This window comes from Lichenostomus cassidix, chromosome 11 (assembly GCF_008360975.1).
Source record: "Lichenostomus cassidix isolate B80296 chromosome 11, HeHo_3.0, whole genome shotgun sequence".
Classification (NCBI taxonomy): domain Eukaryota; kingdom Metazoa; phylum Chordata; class Aves; order Passeriformes; family Meliphagidae; genus Lichenostomus; species Lichenostomus cassidix.
The window spans coordinates 13,162,401-13,185,249 of NC_139492.1; the positions used below are offsets into that span (position 1 = coordinate 13,162,401).

The 22,849-nt window shown below is 41.5% G+C and overlaps 1 protein-coding gene across 3 annotated transcripts; it reads left to right on the forward strand.

The window, feature by feature from the left end:
• Window positions 1-2,832: 2,832 nt before the first annotated feature.
• Window positions 2,833-20,876, forward strand: N4BP1 (NEDD4 binding protein 1). Of its 3 annotated transcripts, XM_085071906.1 has the most exons (8): window positions 2,833-3,089; window positions 5,516-7,263; window positions 11,632-11,762; window positions 12,183-12,279; window positions 13,559-13,666; window positions 15,186-15,293; window positions 15,448-15,509; window positions 17,345-17,484. In XM_085071906.1, exons 1-7 carry the CDS (start codon window positions 2,847-2,849, stop codon window positions 15,467-15,469), a joined length of 2,457 nt encoding a protein of 818 aa, XP_084928032.1. In that variant the 5' UTR covers window positions 2,833-2,846; the 3' UTR covers window positions 15,470-15,509; window positions 17,345-17,484. The 3 variants fall into 3 exon arrangements, with proteins under 3 accessions (XP_084928032.1, XP_084928030.1, XP_084928031.1); XM_085071904.1 differs by lacking the exon at window positions 15,448-15,509 and having other exon boundaries at window positions 17,345-17,797; XM_085071905.1 differs by lacking the exons at window positions 15,186-15,293; window positions 15,448-15,509 and having other exon boundaries at window positions 17,345-20,876.
• Window positions 20,877-22,849: the final 1,973 nt, after the last annotated feature.

Below are 22,849 nucleotides of genomic sequence, written 5' to 3' on the forward strand. Positions count from 1 at the left end.
TATGTTTAATATGTTATATTGTTTGATATGCTCCATGTTTATAATCATTAGTAAACTTTTTCAATTGCATCTTCTTTTCCACTTCAAAAGGGCTTTAGTGTGTCTTGAATGTTACAATGCCCAGTACTACCTAATCTCAGGAGGTTGGATCACAGAATCACAACTGCTCACACTCACAGTGACATCCCTGAGAGCAGCTCCAGACCATTATAAAGCATTTGAATACAGATTTATCAGGAATAAATATAGAATTATAGAGATTACAATAAATTCAGCAGTGAAACCATGTTTTATAACATACAGTATGGCAAAAAAGATGACAAGAAAATACCCAGAGCACCAAGCATTACCCACATCATTTAGAAGTGGGTAAACTGTCTTTTGTACGAGATATTCCAAAAGGCTTTGTTGACCTCCTAGATGTCAACTTTCTTTCAGCTTTTAAATGATACTTTGTGTCCCAAAATGTTGATAATTAAACTATTATTAGGAAGTTCCTTGCTTACAATGTCACTTGAAATAACTAAAAGCTACACTGGCTGCAGTGGCTACATTTTAACAGTGGATGGCACCAATCACCTCGGAAATTGTTTCACTAAATGTTAGATTGTATTCCCTCATGTGAACTTTGTAGCATAATTTAACGAGAAAGCAAAATGCAAATACTTAAACAACAAAACCAGGAAAAAATTATCTTCAGGAAAGAACTTCAGGGAAGCATCTTTCTGGAATATGACACTCCCTGTCAAAACCCTGTCCTGTGTAGAATGAGTGTTTGTGTGTAAATGCAGCCTCTGTACACAGATGTAATTTTTTTCCATTTTACGATTTGTTTCCACAGACAATTATTTGATCTGGCTCGAAGAATTACTTCAAATTCAGATAGGAAAGTGTACATGGCAATACCTGGATGCAAGCTTTTAGTGGGATTTTCCTCTGGGCTAAGAACTGCAAACTGTCATTTGCTTAAAAAGTTCTAAACAGGGGTACAAGTGGTTTTATAAAAATGATATTTCATATTTTTGTATTAATCCTTTCTTAGTGTAATTTACAAGTAGGTTAAAACAAAATAGGTACATTTAGATGCACAACAATAAAATATTTGCCCTTCCTTTGCAGCCTGTATTTAATGAAGAGCTGCTAAAATCTGACTTCACAGTGATGCTAAAGAGTGGACACAACAAGCTGGAGTCAAATAGTTGTGAGGGGAACTTGGAAGATACTAACCTGTGTGTGGGATGGTATGACAGGAGACGTTTACTCCTTTGTGCAACAGTTGGTCTGTATTGCCAGCTCCAGGCACTCAAAAGAGTTATTTTCCAAGACCTAACCTTACCCTTCAGGTCTCTTTAAGAGGCTGAGGGGGGATGTGTAAGCAAAAGTGTGTCTTCTACATTTGTCGAGCTATGAGAGCTAAAGATTTCAGGATGGGAGCTACACTTCTGTCCCCTGCCACCAGGAGGGATAAAACTTGCATTTCTTTTTAAATCAAATCGAAGACAATACAAGACCTGGCTGTGCCAGGCGTGTGTTAAGCCAAGGCTTCCCCGGCAGGCGGGCGGGAGCCTCTGGCTGTGCCGCTGGGCGAGGGCTGCCGCTCCGTGAGGCTGTGCCGGGCGGTAGGGCCGTGAGAGCAGCGCACTGCCCGCCTCCTCCCGGGACACACGGCCAGGGACGCGGGAGCCGAGGGGCGGGGGACAAGAGGGAGGCGGGACAGAAGGAGCCGGAGGCGGGGCGGGAAGGCCGCGTCTGAGCGCTCTGTGCAGTTCCGGCCTCCTCAGTACCGCAGACGGGCAGCTGCCGGACACAGCGGCGGCCGGAGCGGGGCCTGCCGAGGGTGACAGAGGTCAGCAAGAGACCGGAGCACCTCTCTGACGAGGAAAGGCTGAGGGAGCTGGGCCCCGAGAAGAGACGACAGAGAGGGGACCTCATTAATGTGTATAAATATCTAAAGAGGGGGTGCGAAGAGGATGGACCAGGCTCTGCTCGATGGTGAAACTGATGCCCAGGAAGTTCCACCTGAATATGAGGAAGAACTTCTTTCCTGTGCGGTGACTGCGCACTGGAACAGATTGCCCAAGAGCGGGTGTGCACTGTCCCTCCCTCGCGACATTCCAGAGCAGTCTGGGCGCGGAGCCGTGCCGTGTGCCCCGGGATGGCCTTGCAGGGCAGGGATGGCGCGGCTGACCCGCGGAGCCGTGCCGCGTGCCCCGGGATGGTCTTGCCCGGCAGGGATGGCGCGGCTGACCCGCGGAGCCGTGCCGCGTGCCCCGGGATGGCCTTGCAGGGCAGGGATGGCGCGGCTGACCCGCGGAGCCGTGCCGTGTGCCCCGGGATGGCCTTGCAGGGCAGGGATGGCGCGGCTGACCCGCGGAGCCGTGCCGTGTGCCCCGGGATGGCCTTGCAGGGCAGGGATGGCGCGGCTGACCCGCGGAGCCGTGCCGGGTGCCCCGGGATGGCCTTGCAGGGCAGGGATGGCGCGGCTGACCCGCGGAGCCGTGCCGTGTGCCCCGGGATGGCCTTGCAGGGCAGGGATGGCGCGGCTGACCCGCGGAGCCGTGCCGTGTGCCCCGGGATGGCCTTGCAGGGCAGGGATGGCGCGGCTGACCCGCGGAGCCCCGCCCGCCCCGCCGCTCTGAGGGGAGGGCAGGCCCCGCCCACACCGTGGAGCGCGAGGGGCGGGGCTATGATTGCGGGGGCGGGGCTAGGCCGCCGCTGCTGGCTATGGCGGCGCGGGTGCGGGCGGGCGCTGCCCGGCGCCGTCGCGGGCCGATGACGTTTGCGGTCGGTGCGGCGTTTCCCGGTGTTGTTGTTCCCGGTGCGATAGGATCGCGCGCCCCGCGCTGATGGCGGCTCGCCGGACAGCGCACGGCTCCGCGCCGGAGCCCTGGCTGGATGAGTTCACCGTCCCCGCCGAGAAGAGCCGCCTGCTGGAGCGCAGCCGGGGCCGCATCGAGGGCTTGTTCGAGGTGCGGCTGGCCGTGCTGGAGGCGCAGGGGGATTGGCGGCCCGCTCTGTCGCCGTCCGGCTCCAGCGCCAGGATCTGGGTGCAGCTGGCGGGCTGCCCGAAGGCCGTGTGCAGCGCCAAGGTACGGGGCCGGGAGCGGGGCGGTGGGGCCGCGGGCAGCCGCGGTTTGTGTGCGGAGAGAGCCCGCCGGCGGGCACGGCCGGGGCTGTGGGGCGCGGGTTGGAGGAAGAGAGGGGGGAAAAGCCGAGTGCCCCAGGAGGAAACGCTAGCGGCGCTGCCTTGGCAGGTAGGCGTGTGCCCGGTGCCAGGGAGTCTCCCGCCGTGTTGACATAAGCGTAGGGAATAAAGCGAAACAGCTCAGCTGAGAAGTGGAAAGTTCATGGGCACCGCCTCATGGAATAGTCCAGCCCGCAGCTGATGAGGGGTGACAGCGCTGAGGATGGGCCGAGTTTGGTTTTAAAGCGAGATTACATGTTTCACTTTCCCTCTTCCTCCAAAAGTCAAGAAATTCCTCGGAATTGTTTGGGCGTTGCCATGTTTTGCCTTACAGACTTCGCTTTTTCTGTGGCGTTTAGTAGCTCGTTAGCAAAACTCTCAGTAAAGCTTAAAGCGGCTAGCATTTCCGTGATGTAAAAGCTGTCAGACCCGGACAGCTTCACCCGTCTGGAGCAGATGGTTCTCTTTCTAACACGACCCTAACGCGTTTGTTCGGGTTGTGTCTCTGACCACAGTTGCTGTGAAGTATCTTCACACGTGTTAAATGTCTTGCACAACTAACCTGGGGGGACTTTCTCAGCAGTAATTCTGAAATTGATATTACTCACAGTGAACCTGGCAAGTACAGCTGTTTGAATCATGTGATGAGAATTTTGGTGTGAGCAGTAGCTAGGCTTTTAAACCCAAAATCTCGATGTGTGGGCATTGGTCTGTCTGTTTAACTGCGCGTGGACGTTAGTGGGAATCCTGGGCTTGTGTTTTGTGACTGAATTCAGACTTGGCAGCCCGCTTTCAAAAACTTGATTCCTTAACTGTGTAATGCATGTGTTTCTTAACATATAATGCACTTCCCTACAATGAGTTGTAAGGAAAATACTATGAATATGTAGGGATTTAAATTATTTAACTCTGAAATTTACTCTAAACCTATTTGGGCTCAGAGAATCCAGAAACTGTTACAGGTAGCTATTCTTCTCCAGGCATGTGCAGTACAACCTCCCTTTTTTTCAGGAAATGAAAGCACAAGAAGTAAATAGCACAAGATTTCTGTTTTCTAATTGCTGTTTTTCCCAACAAGATACAAAATATTTTCTACTCCTAGTGCTTTAAAGAGTGTGAGAAACTTGATTTCTCTTATAGGTAGAGCAATTTCCAGACACTGTCTGGAGGAATTACTGACTAGAAAGTATGAACAGTTGCTAATCTTTGTCTCCCTTTGAGAAGTTTGGTGATAGCAATTTCTGTTTTAATTCATCAGTCACATGTCATGTATACATTCTCCAGTGCTGCTTAGTGAAAAGTTCCCAGATTTTGAACATGCTTTTCACCAATTACATTGTTATCCTGTCGCTCTGCAAAAGCAGTCATATGATGACTAAGGCGTGGAGAGTAATGCTGTGGGTTTTGCTGCGGAAGCAGTTTGTGCTGATATGTTCCTGAAGCAGCCTGCCTTGATACTCGGGATGATGTAACTCAGGAGGTGATAGGAAGTGGCATTACGTTATTCATTACCTTGTGTTGGTTCACAGTTCTATTTAAAACAAGTTTAGTGTTTGAGATAATAAAACGAAGTATACTTGGGATTCTGCAAATACAATGACTGCATCTTAGAAGCTGGTTTCACTCTATTGAAGAATTTTGGGTACAGAAAGAGGCAGTTTGGGAAAAATTATGCTATCTGAAAGAATAAATAGTTTACTGCATTGACAGAGTTTTGAACTCTTGAAACACTAAAAGAAGGTAATATTGTGAATTTACCTGTAGTAACTTACAGGTGACAGAAATAGCATTGGGTTTTTTTGTTTGTTTTTTAATTAAATCTTTGAAAAACCTGAACTTCAGGTTCACTGAAGTATCTGGAGCCTGGAGTTTTCTCAGTCAGCAACAAAAATATAGGATGGCTGCTGTTGTGAAAAGCCTTAGGAAATATTCTTTAGAAGCTGCTTGTATAAGTTCAGATTTATGGACTAGGTAGAACTCTAGTGAAAGGCATTTGTTCATGAAGTGTTCTCTTTGACCAAAGAATGGGGATGGGAAAATAAATCTCTTTTGACAGTCTTTTAAACGGTTTGATCTACAATTTAAGCTGTTGCTATCATGTATAAACAAGAGGATATAAAAGATAGGCTTCTATGAGCACTATAAAAATCTTTTTTTCATATGGGTGGTTTATTTCTATTGTCCTGTTTACTGGCAGTGTTTACTTTTTCACATTCATTGTGCTAAGTTTGCTTTATTTTCTAATGTACTTGTCCATTACTGACCTAATGAAAACTAACTGGATATATTAGGTTTTCACAACTGTTCACTCTGCTCTCTTTCTCTTCTTAGGAGTACATCAAGGGGCTGTGTGAACCTGAGCTAGAAGAAAAGGAGTACTACCCAAAGGACATGCACTGCATCTTTGCTGGTGCACAGAGCCTGTTTCTCAACAGCCTTATTCAGGATACCTGTGCTGATGTAACAGTGCTGGAAATGGGATTGCTCAGTATTAAGGGGGGTGCAGAAGCTGTTGTTATGGCTCAAAGTCATGTGCAGCTGTTTGTGAAGCTTTTTGAGAATAATGAAAGTTTATTAAATGACAATGAATCAGAGATTAAAAAGCAGTTTAGACAATTTGTGGAAGCACATGCAGATAAGTATACAATGGATTTACTGATTTTGCCTAGTGCACTAAAGAGAGAACTCCTAGCTCTCACCCAAAGTGATGTTTCTGGAGTGGAGAGTGATATCATCGATCTCACAGGTTCTGAAAGCCCACAAGAGCTCGTACAGAACAGCACCTCCAAGGTCCTTGCTGCAAACAGAGATGCAAGGGCAGGTAGGGAGGAAGCAAGAAGCAATGCTGGCACACCTGTAACTGAGCTTACAAAGCAAATGGACACTGTGTTTTCTGATACTTCTCAAACAGGTTTTGTTCCCATAAATGAGACAGTGGCCTTTAAAGAGAGGCACTCATGTAAAAGAAGATCTTCAGATGGGGAGGAAAGACTCCCTAAAAAGCATTTCTCTTTGGAAAATGATCAGCAAGTGAAACCTGCTTTACACAAAAATCCTTCAGACACTGATGCAGTTGTTGATCTGGTTTTGGATAGCTGTGATGAATCAGATGGTCCCACTTGCTGCCTTAAAGAAGGTGATGCTCTCACTGAGGAAATGGAATATAAGATTCTTGTGAACTTTTTCAGAACAATGGGATATTCCCAAGATATTGTAGAAAAAGTTATTGGTATCCTAGGACAATCTGTGGAACCATTAATATTGCTAGAAGAAATTGAAAAGGAAAATTTAAAGTGTAAAAAAGAACATGAGCAGTCCTCTCAAAAGCCTAGAACTGTCAATCTTCCTTTAGGAAATCATATAAGTAATTCACAAAAACTAGAAGACAAAGGCATTTCTAGGCATAAAAGTCCAGTTAAATCAAATCATACATCAAAGGAGACAAAAAATGAATACCACAAAGTAAAAGGTGCTCCAAACACACAACTTGGTGCAGAAGATAAAGTGCATAGATTGGCATGCCAACCTGCATCCCCTTCCAGCAAAAATTCAGCTCTATGCTACAAGCAGAGAGATGTTTATGGCCCTGTTAAGAATCACAACTCAAGGTCAAGCAACATAGAAACTGATGGTGGGGTAACTTTCAGCACTGTGCAAGCTGGAGCTCTAAAAGATGTTGGCTTTGTAGCTAGAGGGAGCTCAGATGTGCAGCATATCTCAAGTAAAAGTAAAAGTGCATTTGAGCAAAGATCTGCAGGGCCCTCAACTGTCCAGAACAGTCACCCTGGCTCTGAGGGCCAGCTGGGACACTGCAGCTCTTCTCAAGTGAGGCCTCTCTACCAACGCCTTTCCCAAACCTCACATTGTGAAAATCCTGGCCCAGACCAGTTACTGTCTTTGCAAAAACATCCTTCAAATCTGGATAGAGGGACTGTGGGACCACAGCCAGATCTTTCAGTTACTGGAGTTCAGAGATTTTTGGACTCTCTGAAGAAGCCATACAGACTGGAGTTGATTAATGAACCTGGAAAACCATATTTAAAGCATATAATTATAGATGGAAGCAATGTTGCCATTTCGTAAGTATTGTTTTTTCAGTTATCTCTTTATTAACAGTTCAATGAACTTTCAAATGAAATGGGGGCTAAGAGGTTGCAGTGCCATGGGTAAAGTTTTTTGCAAGCTGGGTTCTTGGTGTGCATGTACAGAGAGTTGTGCCCTTTCAGAGTGACCTGATTTGAATCACCAGTGTTCAGCTCAATGTAACACTTCAGTCAGAAGTCATCTCAGGGCATGCTTTTCTCTGTTGCTGCAATCAGTGTTATGCATGAAGTTTAATTTACTTTGCCAGTGCCTAACAAAGATGTTAAATTTTTGTCAACTTAAGCGGTTTGGGTTTGTGTTTTTGGGGGTTTTTTGTGCTCTTAACATCTTGGAGTTTTAAAGTGGAGGTTTTCCTCTAGTAGTGACATGTTTCTCCTCTAACAGCATCGCACATTAGTGCTTGGCTCATTTTATCTTTTGGAAACATAATATATATGTATATTTACCAACTATATATGTGCATTATTGAGGTTCTAATATTTTCTTCATGCACCCCAGTGGGTTGCCCTGCACACCAGCTGGGCTGCACACACCCCACGTTGGACTAGGGTGTAGTAGCTGGGTGCTATTGACATGCAGCTGCCAAAAAGGTTATATAACACCTCGTGCCTTCTACTCAGCCAAATGAAAACTGCTTATGAGACATAAAGGACAGAGCTGCCTCAAAGTAGCAGAACCATTGAGATACTGAAATATCCTACTAAATAATCAATGCATGAGGACCTGCTGGTTTGATTATGTAGGTATTCTGCGGCTTCCCTCTGGCTAAATAAAGCCTTTTTATTTCTTTGCATTTTATAAAGTGAAGATTTGTTTGCAAAATTGCTTTGAATTGTTCTCAGTTTTACTTCTCAATACCTTGAGAACTGCTTCCATGCCTATGCTGATTCAGGGTTCTTTTGACCCCTGAGTTTTGTGGAGCTTGTTTTTTTGATGGGGTGGGTGTTAATGAATCAACCACCTGCTTAGACTAATGCTATATGGGTTTCTGAATCATTGCTTGCCTCATGTTTGAAGTCTGGAAAACTGCAAAAGCTGTAGATTTTTTCATTTTGACATATGCAGCACGGTGATCTGTTACTGCATTGTCTCAGATTGCTTGAATGAGAAAGCCTAGAGCTTACCCTGGCTGCTAACAAGTATTTTTAAAAATTACCTGGTTTTGTGTGCTGAAAAAAGGCCCTTGAGGGCAGACTGCAATATCCAATTCTTGGGTGATTCAAATTTTATTCAAATGTGAAAGAAACTCAGAATGAAAGAATAATTGGATTGAATTATCTTGCTAGAATAGTGTGTAAATAATATGTACTTGTGGTGGTGAATCCAATCAGAAACATCAGCTGTCCAAACAAGGTGGGAAACAAAGGATAAGTAATAATCCTTTGAAGCCTTGGTAAATGATTTACCTTAATCATAGCCCAAGTGGATGGGCACCATTGTTCCTGCGCTTTGGGGAAAAGCCCAGGAGTTACGATTTGGGTTATGGCCAGGAGGGAACCTTCCTGCTGGCCAAAGCCAATCATCCTGCAGCCCTCTAAGCAGCAGTCCTGAGGGAGGCCCATGGAGCTCTCCCGGGGCTCAGCAGCTGTGCCAGCACCTCCATCGAGTGGGACACTGCTCAGAGCTCACAAATCCTCACCTTTGTGATGCTCAAAGGACTCCTCCTGACAACAAAGCTCCCGCACACCTCTCCACACCTCTCGAGGTGTGACCCTTGCCTGTTGGGAAATTCAAAGGGACTTGGTGTGAGTATTTCACTGCTGCTGAGGGGAACTTTTTGATAGGTACCTTTAGGTGTTAGGTGTTCACATTGTGTACCTGTGTGTGTGTGAATTGATCATGGGATGAATGTTACTGTCTCCAATCTACAGTTAAGTCATTGTTATAATTATAGTGAGCCCTGTGGAATTGCTTTGTAAATGTTAAAGTACTCGATAATTAAGTGCTGCTAAACCCTTTTGCACCCTTATCTCTGCATCCGTATGCTTTGCACCCTCACCCCTTTTGCATTCCTGGCTTCTGTGTAAATTGTTCCAAACTGGTTCTAATTTGATCTTTGTTTACTTTAACCTCTGCAGTAAGCAATGAACTTACTCTCCACAAGTTCACAAGAGTGAATGTTGCCACCGAACTCTGTGAAGTCATATTTTCACAAATTCATATCAATCCCTGCTTTTGCCGATACCTTTGACAGTGTTTCTTTTAGCAGCCAAACCACTCAGTTGCAACAGTATTTACGGTAGTTACAAACCAAAGGGAAAATGTTACATGTGCCAGAAGGCAACCTGCTGTTTGCTGCTTTGTGCTGCTTATGATCATCTTTAATTTAAGAATTACCTTTGTAGGGCCTTCACAGGATTTTAAAGAACTGGGACATGCAAAACCAGCATTTGCAATGACATTTGGAGAACAGATGCAGTCTTTGAGGTGGATGTCTTGAAAAGACTATTTTGCTGTAGTAATTTGCTGTCCCTTCAGGTGTTTATGTGGATCAAATAAAGTGTTTCATTTTTCTTATAATTTAGCAGTGACATATTTATTCATATTGTAGCCTACATTAATTCTACGTGTTACTTAATACAGTTAAATTGGGTTTTTTTGCATGCTTTTTTTTAAGTTGTAGCAGAGCAGGACTTTGTGATCATTCAGGACAAATCAAGAGCTGCTTTTCTAAGCTTCAAAACATTTGAAAAACAGTATACTAAGTAGTTCAGCCAGCTTGGAGCTCTAAAACAGGAGAATAAACAAGCAGAGGAGGCACAAATTTCGACATGAATGTCAAGATCTCTGTACTTCTTGAAGTCCAGTTGAGAACCATTATTTCATTGAAAATATTTAATAGTGTTTTCCAATGTAATGAATAGGATACCTTACTTAAATTAGTGGAATGATGACTGCATTTTAAGTTTATTTCCCAGAAGGTTTACAAAGAGTAACTCTTCTATGAAAATTGCATTCCTTTAATTGATTGTTCTTGACACCAAGAATGCTTAATTTTATTAAGGGTAAGCGTGGCATAGTATCTTTTTTTTTTTCCTCTGAAAATTCTGTTAGTAAGTCAGATCTTTTTGCCTTTTATATTTCAGGTGTGGCTTACTCATTTTTCTGCCATTCTACATAAAAACTTCTTCTCCAAATTCAGAGAACCTTAATAGATTTAAATTTTGATACATTTTTTTAAAAGAATTTACAAAACTAGAAAAGGGTAAATGAATGCTACTAAAGGCTGAGTTTCACTGTAAAATATTTCCATGGAGATCTGTTAAAGACTATTCTGTCGGGAAGATTTCTTGGTAGGTTAAACTAGGGTTTAAAGATAAGATTCTGTTCAAAACTAACAGGGCTTACTATTAGGGTTATAATATGCACTTTCATGTTAACTAGAAGACTGCTTTAAAAAAGGAATACCACTTGCTCACTGTTGTTAGAAGTACTTTGTAGTGATTTGACATCTAATTCAAAACATAGATTACACACCACTTTGCAAGAGATGTTTTGGCTGTTCATGCCATCAGTGCTTGACCAGTGTGTCTTTTCTAGGGAATCACATCTTTGTTTTGTCTAAGTGTAGCCTCTATGAAAATGCTAGAGTCTGGTTAGACAGTAGATTGTGCCATGTGTTAAATAGGCAAATAGGGTCATTGGGATAATTCCAGTTGGGAAGGACCTCACAAGGTCATCAACTCAAATCTTTGTGTCCCTCATTTTAGGCAGTTGCTGGTTTTTCTGGAAAGTCGCCTAAAGGAGTTGTAAAAACAGATAAGGAACATCTTGTATATTTGAATGGAGAAAAAAGATTAATGCCAAAATACGCTTTGAAAATGTTTCTTCAAAGAAATTTCATTATTTTGCTTCAGAACAATAGCTCAGACTGTTGAAATTAAGGGAGAGGAGGCCCTGATAGATTAACAAAGAACTGCTCAGATGTAGTCCTTTGTAATCAGTTGAACCAAAGGTGTTATATTTTGTAGTAGGACTGTGTTTGGAACTACAACAGTACTGGATTATTATAGTTTTAGCCTGTAATCAATAGAAACCATCACTATTGGCCTCTTTTTTTAAAGCTGAACTTACTTCTGATTACTCTATTATTGTTGTGCCCAAGAAACTGAAAAGAGACCGAGCTATAAAGTTACAGTGTGATGTATCTGTTTTCTTTTTTTGCTGAAGATCTCTTTCCATTTATAAGATTCCTCATCTATAAAACCCATGTGCCTTTTCTTTCCATGAGGCTCTATGTGGGGCTTTCAGCTTCACTTTGCAATGTTTTGTTCCATTTTATTTGTTTTCATAGTAGTAAAACCCATCTGAATTTAATTTCCCTTCTTCTCTTTCACCCTCAGTCATGGTCTGAGGAAATTCTTCTCCTGTCGGGGAATTGCAATAGCCGTTGACTACTTTTGGAAACGTGGCCACAGAAACATTACTGTATTCGTTCCACAGTGGAGAACAAGGCGTGACCCTTCCATTACAGGTGAGGGACATTTCCTCATGTTTTCTTAAATAAACCAGATTGTAACTTTTTTTTTCTTTTTTTTTTTTTCTTTTTTTTTTTTTTTTCACACTTCTATGAAGAATAAATGGAGAAGGAATGCTTCATCAAACATTAAGCAAGAGCAGTCTGGCTGCTCAGCACGAGTAATTGAGTTTCCATTTACAGCATGAGAAGCCCTGAAATGCTGTTTAGGCTGACAGGTGTGCCATCAGTGGAGGCCTTTTTGGGTTGGTTTTTGTTTGCTCTTTAAATTCTAATTTTGACGTCTTCCTCTCCATTTTTATAGTAAGAGCAATTCTTCAGGTATCAATGTCATTTCTATAGCTTAATTGGTACAAAAATAGCCCATCTTCTCTGCTAATTATATCTCAGACTAATTGTCGAATCATGTTTTAACAGAGCAGAATTTCTTAACACAGCTCGAGGATGTTGGAATATTGTCTTTAACCCCTGCAAGGATGGTTTTAGGAGCAAGAATTGCTGCTCATGATGACAGGTACAGAATATACATAGCTTTAAAGTATTTTTAAGCATCTGACTAATGGTTGTAAAGCTTAATATTTCATGAGCGGTTCTTGTAGCTAGTTCTGCAACCTCTCTAGACAGGGCTATGCATCCGACTTAAGACTGAGTACTACATCTGTTATATTATTTCACTGTTGTAGGAAACACCCCTGTGTATTCAGAAAGTCATGGAGAATTATGAATTTTCATGGCAATTAAAAAAAAAAAAAGGCAGTCTGAAGAAATTAATCTTCCAGTAATGTTTTTGTTCTGTCGTGGTCATCACTCTATCCCTGAATTGCCTTTTATGCTTGGAGCATAAATCAGCTCCTGATCAGATACTATTTAGCTCCATTTTGTTTGTGATGCCATGTTGGCATACAGACAGTGCTGTGTATTTGGAGCTGTGCATTTGTAACAATGTGTGAGCCAGTGAACTTCCAAGTTAATTTGAGCCCCAAAGATCAACTTCAAAATGTGGGGATCATCTGTCAGTGAACAAGACAACAGTAAGCTTTAGGAGGTTGTGTTGTGGGAGTTTCCTAATACTTCACTAATGTTTTATATACACACAGCCTTTCTTAAGAAATGCTCTGGCAGTCCATTATTTACAGTTGAGATTACTGTGGAAATAAGTGTTATAATAACATATTTGCACTCTTGTTGAAAGCATGCACTTTCCTTCAAAAGGACAGCACCCATCATCTTGTGGCTAAAATAGTTTTAAATGGCAAAAATCATGTTTTCAGAGAGGTTATAAAAAAAAAGCAAACATTTTTTCTTAATAAATCAGTAGTTATGGTTTGTCATAATTTATTTTACAAAGGTTTTTAAGAAGTGTTGACAGAGCAAAAAACTAACCTGCAGAACACAGACATTAATGCTAAGCCAAAAAGTGTATGGAAATGAGTTTGTCTTGGAATGTTGTGTTGGAAATACTGTACTGTTCCATAAAGCAAGCCATTTACCTCTACAAATATTTAGATCTTGGGTTTTGGGGGGTTTTGCTAGTGTGGGTTTGTTTGGTTGGTTTTTTTTTTAATGGGGAAGAAAAACTCCCATGAAGATTCTGCTGCACTAAATAAATGCATGCTGCCCAAAACATTGTTTAAAGTTTAAGGTGAGTTAAAACAGTCATTTCCAGGTAATCAAGATGCTTGTTTTCATGCAAATAGATTACTTTCGGATGATGAAATGTTTCATTTTCTAGACCTTTGGATTGTTTTGAGCAAAACAAACTATCTTAGTGACCTTTGAAATTAATTTTACAGATTTTTATTACACCTTGCTGTTAAAACTGGAGGTGTTATTGTGACTAATGATAACTTCAGAGAATTTGTGACAGAATCGTTTGCCTGGAGAGAAATTATTCAAAAAAGGTAATTACTGAATTTCTGTGAAACCTTAATATGGTGTCTGTCCTTACAGTTGTAGGCACTCTACCTTCATGTGGGGTTTTGTTATTTTTAATTAATCTGTCGTGCAGTGCTGGTAGATCCAAATAAACTACTCTGTGATTCACTGTGGTGATTCATGGCCTTACAATCATGTGTTGAGTAGTCTGATGTCCCTATTATTCATATATTCTGTCATGTATGTCTGTTCATTGCTCACATAAGCAGGAGCTTGCTGTAACAGCACAGCTGTGTCACTTCTGAAGGCTGGTGGTGGATCTTGTTAGAGCAGTCCACTTTCACAGCCTTTCTTGTTTGAAAGCTTTTTTTTTTTTCAAGGAGACACAGTAGCTGATGGGGATGTACAGTGTGGCTTTTAATTGTTCAGAATCACTCACCCTTTACTCAGTTGGGACAGATTGGGACAGCTAAATGAAATGAACACTTGCAGCATGTCCATGTAACTATTTCCCTGCAGTTGTTCTTTGGGCTTAGATGAGTTCACTTAGATATCAAATGTCCCTGCTTCATCTTGTGGAGTTTGGTTTTGCTGTGCAATTTATTTCTCTTTGTTTCTTTGTTAGTTTGTTGCATTTGGATGTTTGGGATTTTTTTTTCCCTTTCGGTTAAATCATGTTGTTTTACTGTTGTGATTGTCTGTTACTGAAATCTCCCACTAATCCCTCAGTCTCCCTGACATCTTCTGAGGGTACATCTGTTACAGTGGCTGGGGTCTGCATAGGTGTAATGAAATAAGTAATTAAAAATTGGCCTGGGTTCTCATAGTACAGCTGGGAGACCGTGGAGTTGATGCTGGCTAATCATGTAGAAATCTGCATTATTTCTTGAGTGAATTCTACCCAACTCAGGTTCTGTTCTCCTGCGGAACTTTAGTAAGAGTACTTGGCATGACATCTCAAGTCTGTGGTTTTTTAAGAGCTTGTGTTAACATCTGCTATTGGTTTTACTTCTGGGGAAATTCCACTGTACCAAATCGTCTCCTTGTAGACAAATTTCAGTTGAATTGGTTTTTTTTCAATGCAGATTTCTACCTCTCCCAAAATAATTCCAGAAAAGAAGCTTTGTGTCTTTATTGTAAACAGAGCTAATGCTATGTTTGCTAGTTGTGTGGCTTTCTGCTAACACAGGCATTTTATCTACTCAAGATCCTCACAAGGAAGGAGTTAAAACAACTGAAAAATCTTCTCTAACCACCTAGAAAATTCCACAGTTGTCTTGTTGCAAAATTCCTGTCATAAAACAGTTGCTGTCAAGAAAAAAAAAAAAAAAGCAAAGCTCTGTGTTCTGCAGTGTGACAAGAGGAGTTCACAGCTCTCACTGAATTATTTTGACAGAGAATGCTGGTTGTATCTCCGTTGGGTTTACTAATTAATCTTCAGGGACTTCTGATGTGGTGTCTGCTCTGAGGAAATTCTTCCTGTGCTACAAAGGTGAAGGACAACAAGGGTGCAATACCTTGTTATTTAAAAGAGCTCTCTTGCAGGTTGCTCCAGTACACTTTTGCTGGTGACATATTTATGGTTCCTGATGATCCTTTGGGAAGAAATGGACCCAGATTAGATGACTTCCTTCGAAGTGAAGGCTGTTCTAGGTATAAGCACTGTTTTCACTTTTGTTTGACACAATTATTTCGCATTAGAAATAAACTGTTCTGGTTCACTCACACACCTGTAAAACAGAGTAAAGTTAAGCAGACTGTAGCATGTAGCAGCTTAACAAAAAATGTGTTTTTCCTGTTACTTCAGTATGTTCAGAAACTGCTGGTGACTTTTGACTCTAATCAAGATCTCTCTCAGAACTAAGATAAGTAAGACAAAAGCTTCTTCTGAGATTTGGCTGTGGTGGGTTTCATGCATGGGTGTGTTGCCAGCATCCAGAGGTGCCAGAGATGTGGGTATGTGGTGTTAATTACACTGATGTTAGCTAAGACAGCTTGGTTGGTCACTTATTCATTGTGGGACAATAGGTGCTACAAACACTCTGCACTCAAGTTTTTTTGTCACAGAGGAGCCACTTCACCTCGTGGTTGAGGGCACCTTACTGTTGTCAAAACAATTTTTGGGGCATTATTAAATGCATTTGTATTTGAGTAATAATTAAAAATATTAATGAATATATATTGTTCAAGATTAATGTACTTTTTAAATGTGCACATATTCAAAGTATGAATTTGCTTTGCATTAACTGCCAAGACTTGAGAATTAGTTTGCTCTTTTGCTCAAGATAATAATCTGTTCTTTCACCAGCTTAGGTATTAGAAATGCTAATAATTCTGAGGAGTATTGAGAGGGTTTTCTAAATCAAGTGAGGTAATTTAAAAATTGGCAATAGAAAAGCCAAGCTATACTTAAGGAATAATACAAAGAATAAGCAAGAATCTCATCTGTCAGAAGCATTTGAGGAAAGTGGAACATTTATATACCAGTAGATCACAAGCTGATTTGAAAATAAATATGTTGACATTAAAAAAGCTAGTGCAGTGGTAGAACTCCAGAAGGAAATGCTAACATATTCAAGCTCTAGTGCAAAACCTTTGAGATGTTATTTCGAACACTGTGTTTTGCCTGCCTGTGTCTGAGAGAAGTAAAATGAAAACAGAGTGTTCTGAGAGGTAGATGAGTGTGATGGTTGTAGAAATGCAGAGAGTCTTTTGACAAGACCACAGAAGAGTTTGGTTTCTTATCTGTAAACTTGGAACTGGAGCTAGGATTTGGTGTTTGCTTGCATTTGGGGTTTTTTTGGAGGGAAAGGGGGCAAGTGAGACAGAGAAAAGCTGCCAGTGACAAGAGTTAATTTTGTTCCTTCCCCATGACTTTTCTACGTAAGTTAAATGATGCAGAAAGGAACAAGATCAGAAACTAGAAGGATCTTCAGCAACTAGAAAACCTTTCCACGCTGAGTAACAGAAGGTGGCATAACCCAAATGCTTTTAGAATAGAGCTCTGTAATTTACATACTATTTCCTTTGGTGGTAGGAAACTAGACTGTAACAAGAGTTCCACTTCACATTTCTCTGGTATCTGCTGGCGTCTGAAGTAGATTGAGCTTTAAATTTTGTAGTGCTAGCAGTTTATAGAGTAGCAACAACTTTTCGAAGTTGGAAAAAAAATCTCAATAATTATGGAAGAATACTCAAATCCTGAGATTGCTATAACAACTTCATTGCCCCATTAAGGATATCATACATTAAGGGAAACAAGGCTTTAAACTAAATATGAGCACAGCTCAGTCAGGAGCAAAAGTAGGTGAGGAATATTCTCATGAAGCAGTCTTGGAAGCCCCTTTGGTCTGTTAGCATTTTCACATGTTCCACATCAGTGTACATCTGTTCAATGTATGTTTTATCTATACATTCACAAAATAGGCTTTGATTCTTGCTGTAATCTGCCAAGTGCTCACAGCATATAGAGACTACTCCTGGGTGATGTTAACATTATTAGTTGTGCCAGATTCAAACTGAGAACAGTTACACCTGTTTTGTTTCACTTTGAAAGAATGCTTGTTGTTTGATTCCAGTTGGTAACTAGCTGAGCAGCAGGGAAGTTTAACATACACTTTTATTTTCTCACTTTTGTACAGAGAGAGCTACAGCTAACATCTCCTTTAGCTTAATTTAATAAAAAATTTTATTTTGCTTCATAGAGATTCTTGGTCAACACCAAAGGCTTTACAGAGCACTGGACAATATTCTTCTGAGACACCTTTCTTGCCCCCCGAAGCGAGCAGTAGCAGTCGACAGCCTGGAGGCAGAGTGCACGATGATCATCCATCCACGTGGTTTCCACGGGAAGAAAACATAGAGCCTTGCCCAGCAATTCCACCACAGAGATCTGCCTCAGAAACAGTGCAGCTAAGAGAAGCCCTGATAAAAATTTTTCCTGACTATGATCAAAGACAGAAGATTGATCAAATACTAGCTAATCATCCATTCATGAGAGATCTTAATGCACTGTCTGCCATGGTGCTTGACTGAATGCTATCCACAGCTTTTGTATCACAACTGCTCTGACTAACAAATATCAATGTGAAGAAAAGTGTCTCTCTTTTATGTTACTTTGTGAATATTAAAATCTTAATTTTATTTGTATAAACAAAGATATTTTTGTGTATGTTCTGTTGCTAGTAGATGTTTTGGTTTTGGTAAATTAAAAACTGCTGCTACTACAGATTTATAGTAATATTTTCTATGAAAAAAAAGCAAATCTTCTGTTTCACTTGAACTGCTTTTTAAAGCAGTAGCAGTACTCACTTTTGAGTAGTGTGTTAGTACTTTTTTAAAAACCCTTTTCCTGGAAGGCAGAATTCCCGTCAGTTGGAGACCCGTGTGTGGGAACAGCTGCCAGCAGGTGGCGGCCGTGGACCCCTGAGGATTCCTGTCGGGGCATGAAAATCCAAGAAAATCCATTTGCTCCTTCGGGCTGGACATGCTGTGCAGGAGTAGTTAGAAGAGAAAGTATAAATTCACAGCTTTCATCAGGAGAATGTGTTTTGAATGCTTTAAAAGATCTGATACCTACAGTGGTTTTTAAATTGGAAATTCTCTTAATCCATCAGTATTCTTTCTGAATAGTTTTAATATTTTGAACAATTGCACTGACGCCTGTTTTTGTCTTGCCTGTTCCAAAGGTGAATGTTGTGGTATTAACAGAATGTGATGCTGTCTACATAGAAATGGCTTGTTTGTGCAAAGCTGACTGGCTGCAGTCAGTTTTGCCCTTTTAGATCTGTTCCAGAGTCTATCCCAAAAGTAAGGTGGGGAAAAAAGGAAGGTAATTTGTGGAAGCTGATCAATAGGATCACTTTCAAGAGCAGAGCAAAGTTAAGATTGCTGTGTGTCTATCTCTGTACACACTTAAGTCTGTTATTCCTTCCTTTTCACCAGTTTCTGATGCCAAGTGTTCACATGAGTAAAATCAAATTGGATTGTAAAGAAAAGGTGGGCTCCAGGGCCCATGTTCAACTTCTGATGTACTGAATCACTCTTTGCTTAATGCAAAAGAGCTGAAATATACTGAGGAACTGTGGGTTTTGAAAGATTGTCTTTGCATGGCCCTTTCACATTTTGTGAAGTCAGAAACAGAAGGCAAAGTCTTGCTCTTCCCTTAACACAAGCAACCTGAAAGAGAATTGCAGCAAGGAAAAAAAAAAAGGCTTTTAATATGTTTCTACATACAAACAGACAAATCTTAATCATATATTTTATTCTGTATAAGTGAGTAGGAAATTTGCTATTCAGGTGGACAAAGTCCTTCTCATCAGCACACGTTTGCCAAGAAGTAGTTCTTACCTATGAAGTGTTATGTAATCTCCAAGTTATGACCCCATAAAGCTTAGGCAGGTTCCTAAAGCCTGTTACCATTGACTGCAGTTAGTATCATTTTAATAAATAGTAAGAGAATAAATCATCAGCTCCCTTGCACCACCTGGGGCTTCTGTGCATGTGTGAACATGCTTCTTGAAGAACTTGTCTTCTTTTCCTTGGGTATATCCCTGGTTTCATATGTTTTCATTTTTTAGGTGCTGGTGTGGGGAAATAAATATATTGTAATCTTTATTTCATAGAGTCACAGAATAAGCTGAGTTGGAAGGAACCTACAAGGATCATTGAGTCCAACTCCTGGCCCTGCACAGGACATTTCAACAATCCCATCCTGTACCTGAGAGCATTGTCCAAACTCTTCTTGAGCTCAGGCAGACTTGGAGCTGTGACAGTTGCCCTGGGGAGCCTGTTCAGTGCCCAACCACCCACTGGGTGAAGAACCTTTTCCTGATCTAACCTGAATCTTCCCAACTCAGCTTCAAGCCTCAAGTCCTGCCATGAGAGCAAAGAGATTGGTACTCTTTCTTCTTTCTCTATTTCTTTCTCTAAAGTCTGTTTCTGAAGCATGCCTCATGCTATTCAGCCTTTGGTTGCTGAAAAAACACAACTAGAAGCCATGTTTTGAGTGGAAAATAACAGGGACTTTCCCTTACGTGTGATTTGGCATTTCCCTCTCCCTCCCTTTAAAGGGGTAAAGTCCTGAGACTTTGACTCCTGGTGTGAGGCCACATGCAGGATTTCTGCGAAAAATACAACTGTTTCCTGTTGAAGTTTCTTCTCTTACATTTTAAGGGCATGTAATATAAACAATTTTATTGCAGTTGTAAACAAGCAGAGCTCAGATGAGTCCCAGTAGTCAGTGCTAGTGCCGCTGTTTTCCTTCCTGTTTCAGTGCCATATTAGGGTAGCTTGTGTTTTGGAAGACCATTTCTGAACCAGAGAGAGAGTGCCTGTGAAAGTTCCATGACAAACAGTGACTCACACAGTGTCTTTCTAATACTGGCAGTGTTTCCTTCTGTTTTGCAAGCTTGCAGGCTGTGTTTGATATGAATGCCTTTCTTGCTAGAATTTTGTGTAGCTGCATCAAATGCTATTTATAGATCTGGGCCTGGTTTATGTTCTGGGTGGCTCTCTTTTATTGGGGAGGTTGAATCTCTGCTATAATTCATGTATAAAACCTGTTATTTTTATGAATACAGCTTAGAATAATAATGACTTTGCAGATTCCAAGACCTAATCTGCTGTCTGGTATTTGGAGGAGTTTGGTTATATAAGTAGGTGTTTCTCTGATGGGTGCAGTTTCTCTTTTTTATCACAGAATGGAAATCCAAGTGCCTTACAACAGTGTAACTCATGATGTTCAGATTATTCCTAGTGTCCCTGACTGCTACTGTTTGTGTTCAATTTTGTACATAAATTTACCAAGTTTGTATATGTTGGTTAGTAACTGTGCGTACAATGGAAATACTGCAGTGCTCAAGTAGATGGTGTAGACAATTGATGAATTTTTAAAAACAGATGGATTTTAGATTTGTACATTTTTTACCTATTGTATGCATTTCTGTTTAGAATGTGATTCCATTGTACTGTTCAAACTGCTGAGCTCTGTATGATAATCCCAAGATTTTGCTGTCTGCCTTGTGGCTCCATAAGTTCTGTCAGATTGTATTATATAATTTTAAATGGCTAATTCAAAGGAAGCATTTTTAAAGAAGAAACTGGGTTTGAATGCATTGGGTCCCCTTTTCAGTCTCCACTTGAGTATTTTTAACTGTTTCAGGCATGATATTTTACGTGTACATAAGAGAGCTAAAATATTACCTATTTTTATTTAAAGGGAAACAATAGTCCAAAGACATCAGAGTTCTGCTGAAATACACCAATTAAGTTTTATTTTATTATCATTTGTCACTAAGTATAGCAATAATTGTGATTCAGATCCAAAGTAGCGTCTGATTTTCCTCCCTTGCTGTCCAATGAGCACGCACTATTCAAAGTATCGAGTCTTAGTGTTCATTTTAAGATAAAACTCTGCTGAGCAGAAGAGCCTTTGCGCTGCCAGCAGAGGGCGCCACGGGCTCGCTGCTCTCGGCGCGGCGGGGTGAGCGATGGCCGCGGCCTGACCGCGTGTGCTCTGCGCTCTCTCGGGTTTGTCATCTCGGGGCTTTATTGCTGTCCTTACTGCCCTCTCAGGGCTTTACTGGTGTCCTCACTGCCCTCCGGTACGTTCCGTTTGCTTCTTGTCTCAGGCACCGTCCTTTGCTTTGCTGGGAGCTTATGTTTGATAGGCAAATGAAATTGGTGGTAATGTGTTTACCTTCGATATGAGCGCCTTGAATTCAGAGCTGCGGCCAGAAATCTGCTGTTTAAACAATTCTGATTGCCAGGAGTTAAGATACCAGCGCATGAGAGATTGTATTTTAAGAAACTAAATAAGATCAATTGCGAGATTCAGGAGTATTACAGTAAAAATCAGAGAAGGCTTCCCGTAAGAGCGTGAGGGCAGAGCTGGCTGGGGAGCACCTGGTGAGGGGCAAGGCAGGATCTGAACCAGGCCTGTGACAGGGACAGTGAGCTGAGAGCACACAGAACTGAGCAGCACAGAGCGTGAGGGCAGAGCTGGCTGGGGAGCACCTGGTGAGGGGCAAGGCAGGAGCAGGCCTGTGACAGGGACAGTGAGCTGGGAGCACACAGCACTGAGCAGCACAGAAACCACTCCTGGGGACTCCTTCCTGTGAGGAGCACTGCTGCAACCTCAATCAAACATACCCAACTCTATGGTGTGCTTTGCAGAGAAGGAAACTGGGAAAATCTAAATGGCAGAGCAGGAATGTCTGGGAATATTTGCTGTGAGGAGAAAGAGGAGTTATGTTGTGGTTTATAAATACTTTGTGTGGGAGATCTTCACAGCAGAGGGCCTTGAATTAAAAGAGGCACATCAGAGTCTTTTGCCAGATCTACTGGCAGAACACCAAGAATATGGATAAGGGCATTCTTGACATGCTGAAGTGAAGGGGCATTAAAATAGTAATATTTGGCATTCATTGGGAATAAATTCATGTTTTCTGTCACAGTTGTAGCTATCCAAGGAGTCTCTGCATTAGAAAAACAGAACTTGTCATATTTTAACTTTTAACCAAATTTTCATTCTCTTGGCCTGTGTGTCTATCAGCTCCTCACACCTAATCTAAAGAGAAATTTCCTGGTCTGAATGTAACTTCTTGTGAAACATGTTACATCAACACACAACACACAACTTCTCAATGTCCAAACTTGTTTCCCTTCCAAACTTGAGCCAGAAACAGACATTTGAGTAAATGAAAAACTTTTGAGTAAATGAAAAAAGAGATAGTATCAGAAATGAAACAGTTTAAGACCATGCTAGTGTGATCATGAAATTAATTTGCAGAGTCTCTATCAACTCAGTATGTGCACATGATTATTTTTGTGTAAAACCGTTCAATGCATTAATTTTGACTAAAAATTATTTAGGGCTCTGATTCATAAGCAGTGTATGTTCTAGTGGCCTAAAATGTTATTGGGGGTGATTACTGGAGATTGACTGCAGCTACCCTTGCAGGATGCTGTGTTCTGGTTTCTCTGTTGTCACAGCTGGCTCAGTGGTTTAAACTCTTGTAGGTCATGAGTCTGAGCCCTCAGTTCTCTGCTGTCAACAAAAATGCAGAGAAGATAAAGATACAGTAGCTAGATTGTTGTCCTTTGTTTTACAGCATCCATCAAAGCCCTGCTTTGTAAATGGAAATCAAATTAAGCTTTCCAATATTACAGCAGCTCTGAGTCTTCCAAATGATGATGGATTGAAATAA

Bases quoted from the DNA above. Each gene is read 5' to 3' on its own strand.
- N4BP1 (XM_085071904.1), top strand. From the start codon at position 2,847: ATGGCGGCTCGCCGGACAGCGCACGGCTCCGCGCCGGAGCCCTGGCTG. The intron at 12,280-13,558 runs GTACAGAATATA...TTAATTTTACAG, and splicing joins ATTGCTGCTCATGATGACAG to ATTTTTATTACACCTTGCTG. The intron at 15,294-17,344 runs GTATAAGCACTG...TTTGCTTCATAG, and splicing joins CGAAGTGAAGGCTGTTCTAG to AGATTCTTGGTCAACACCAA.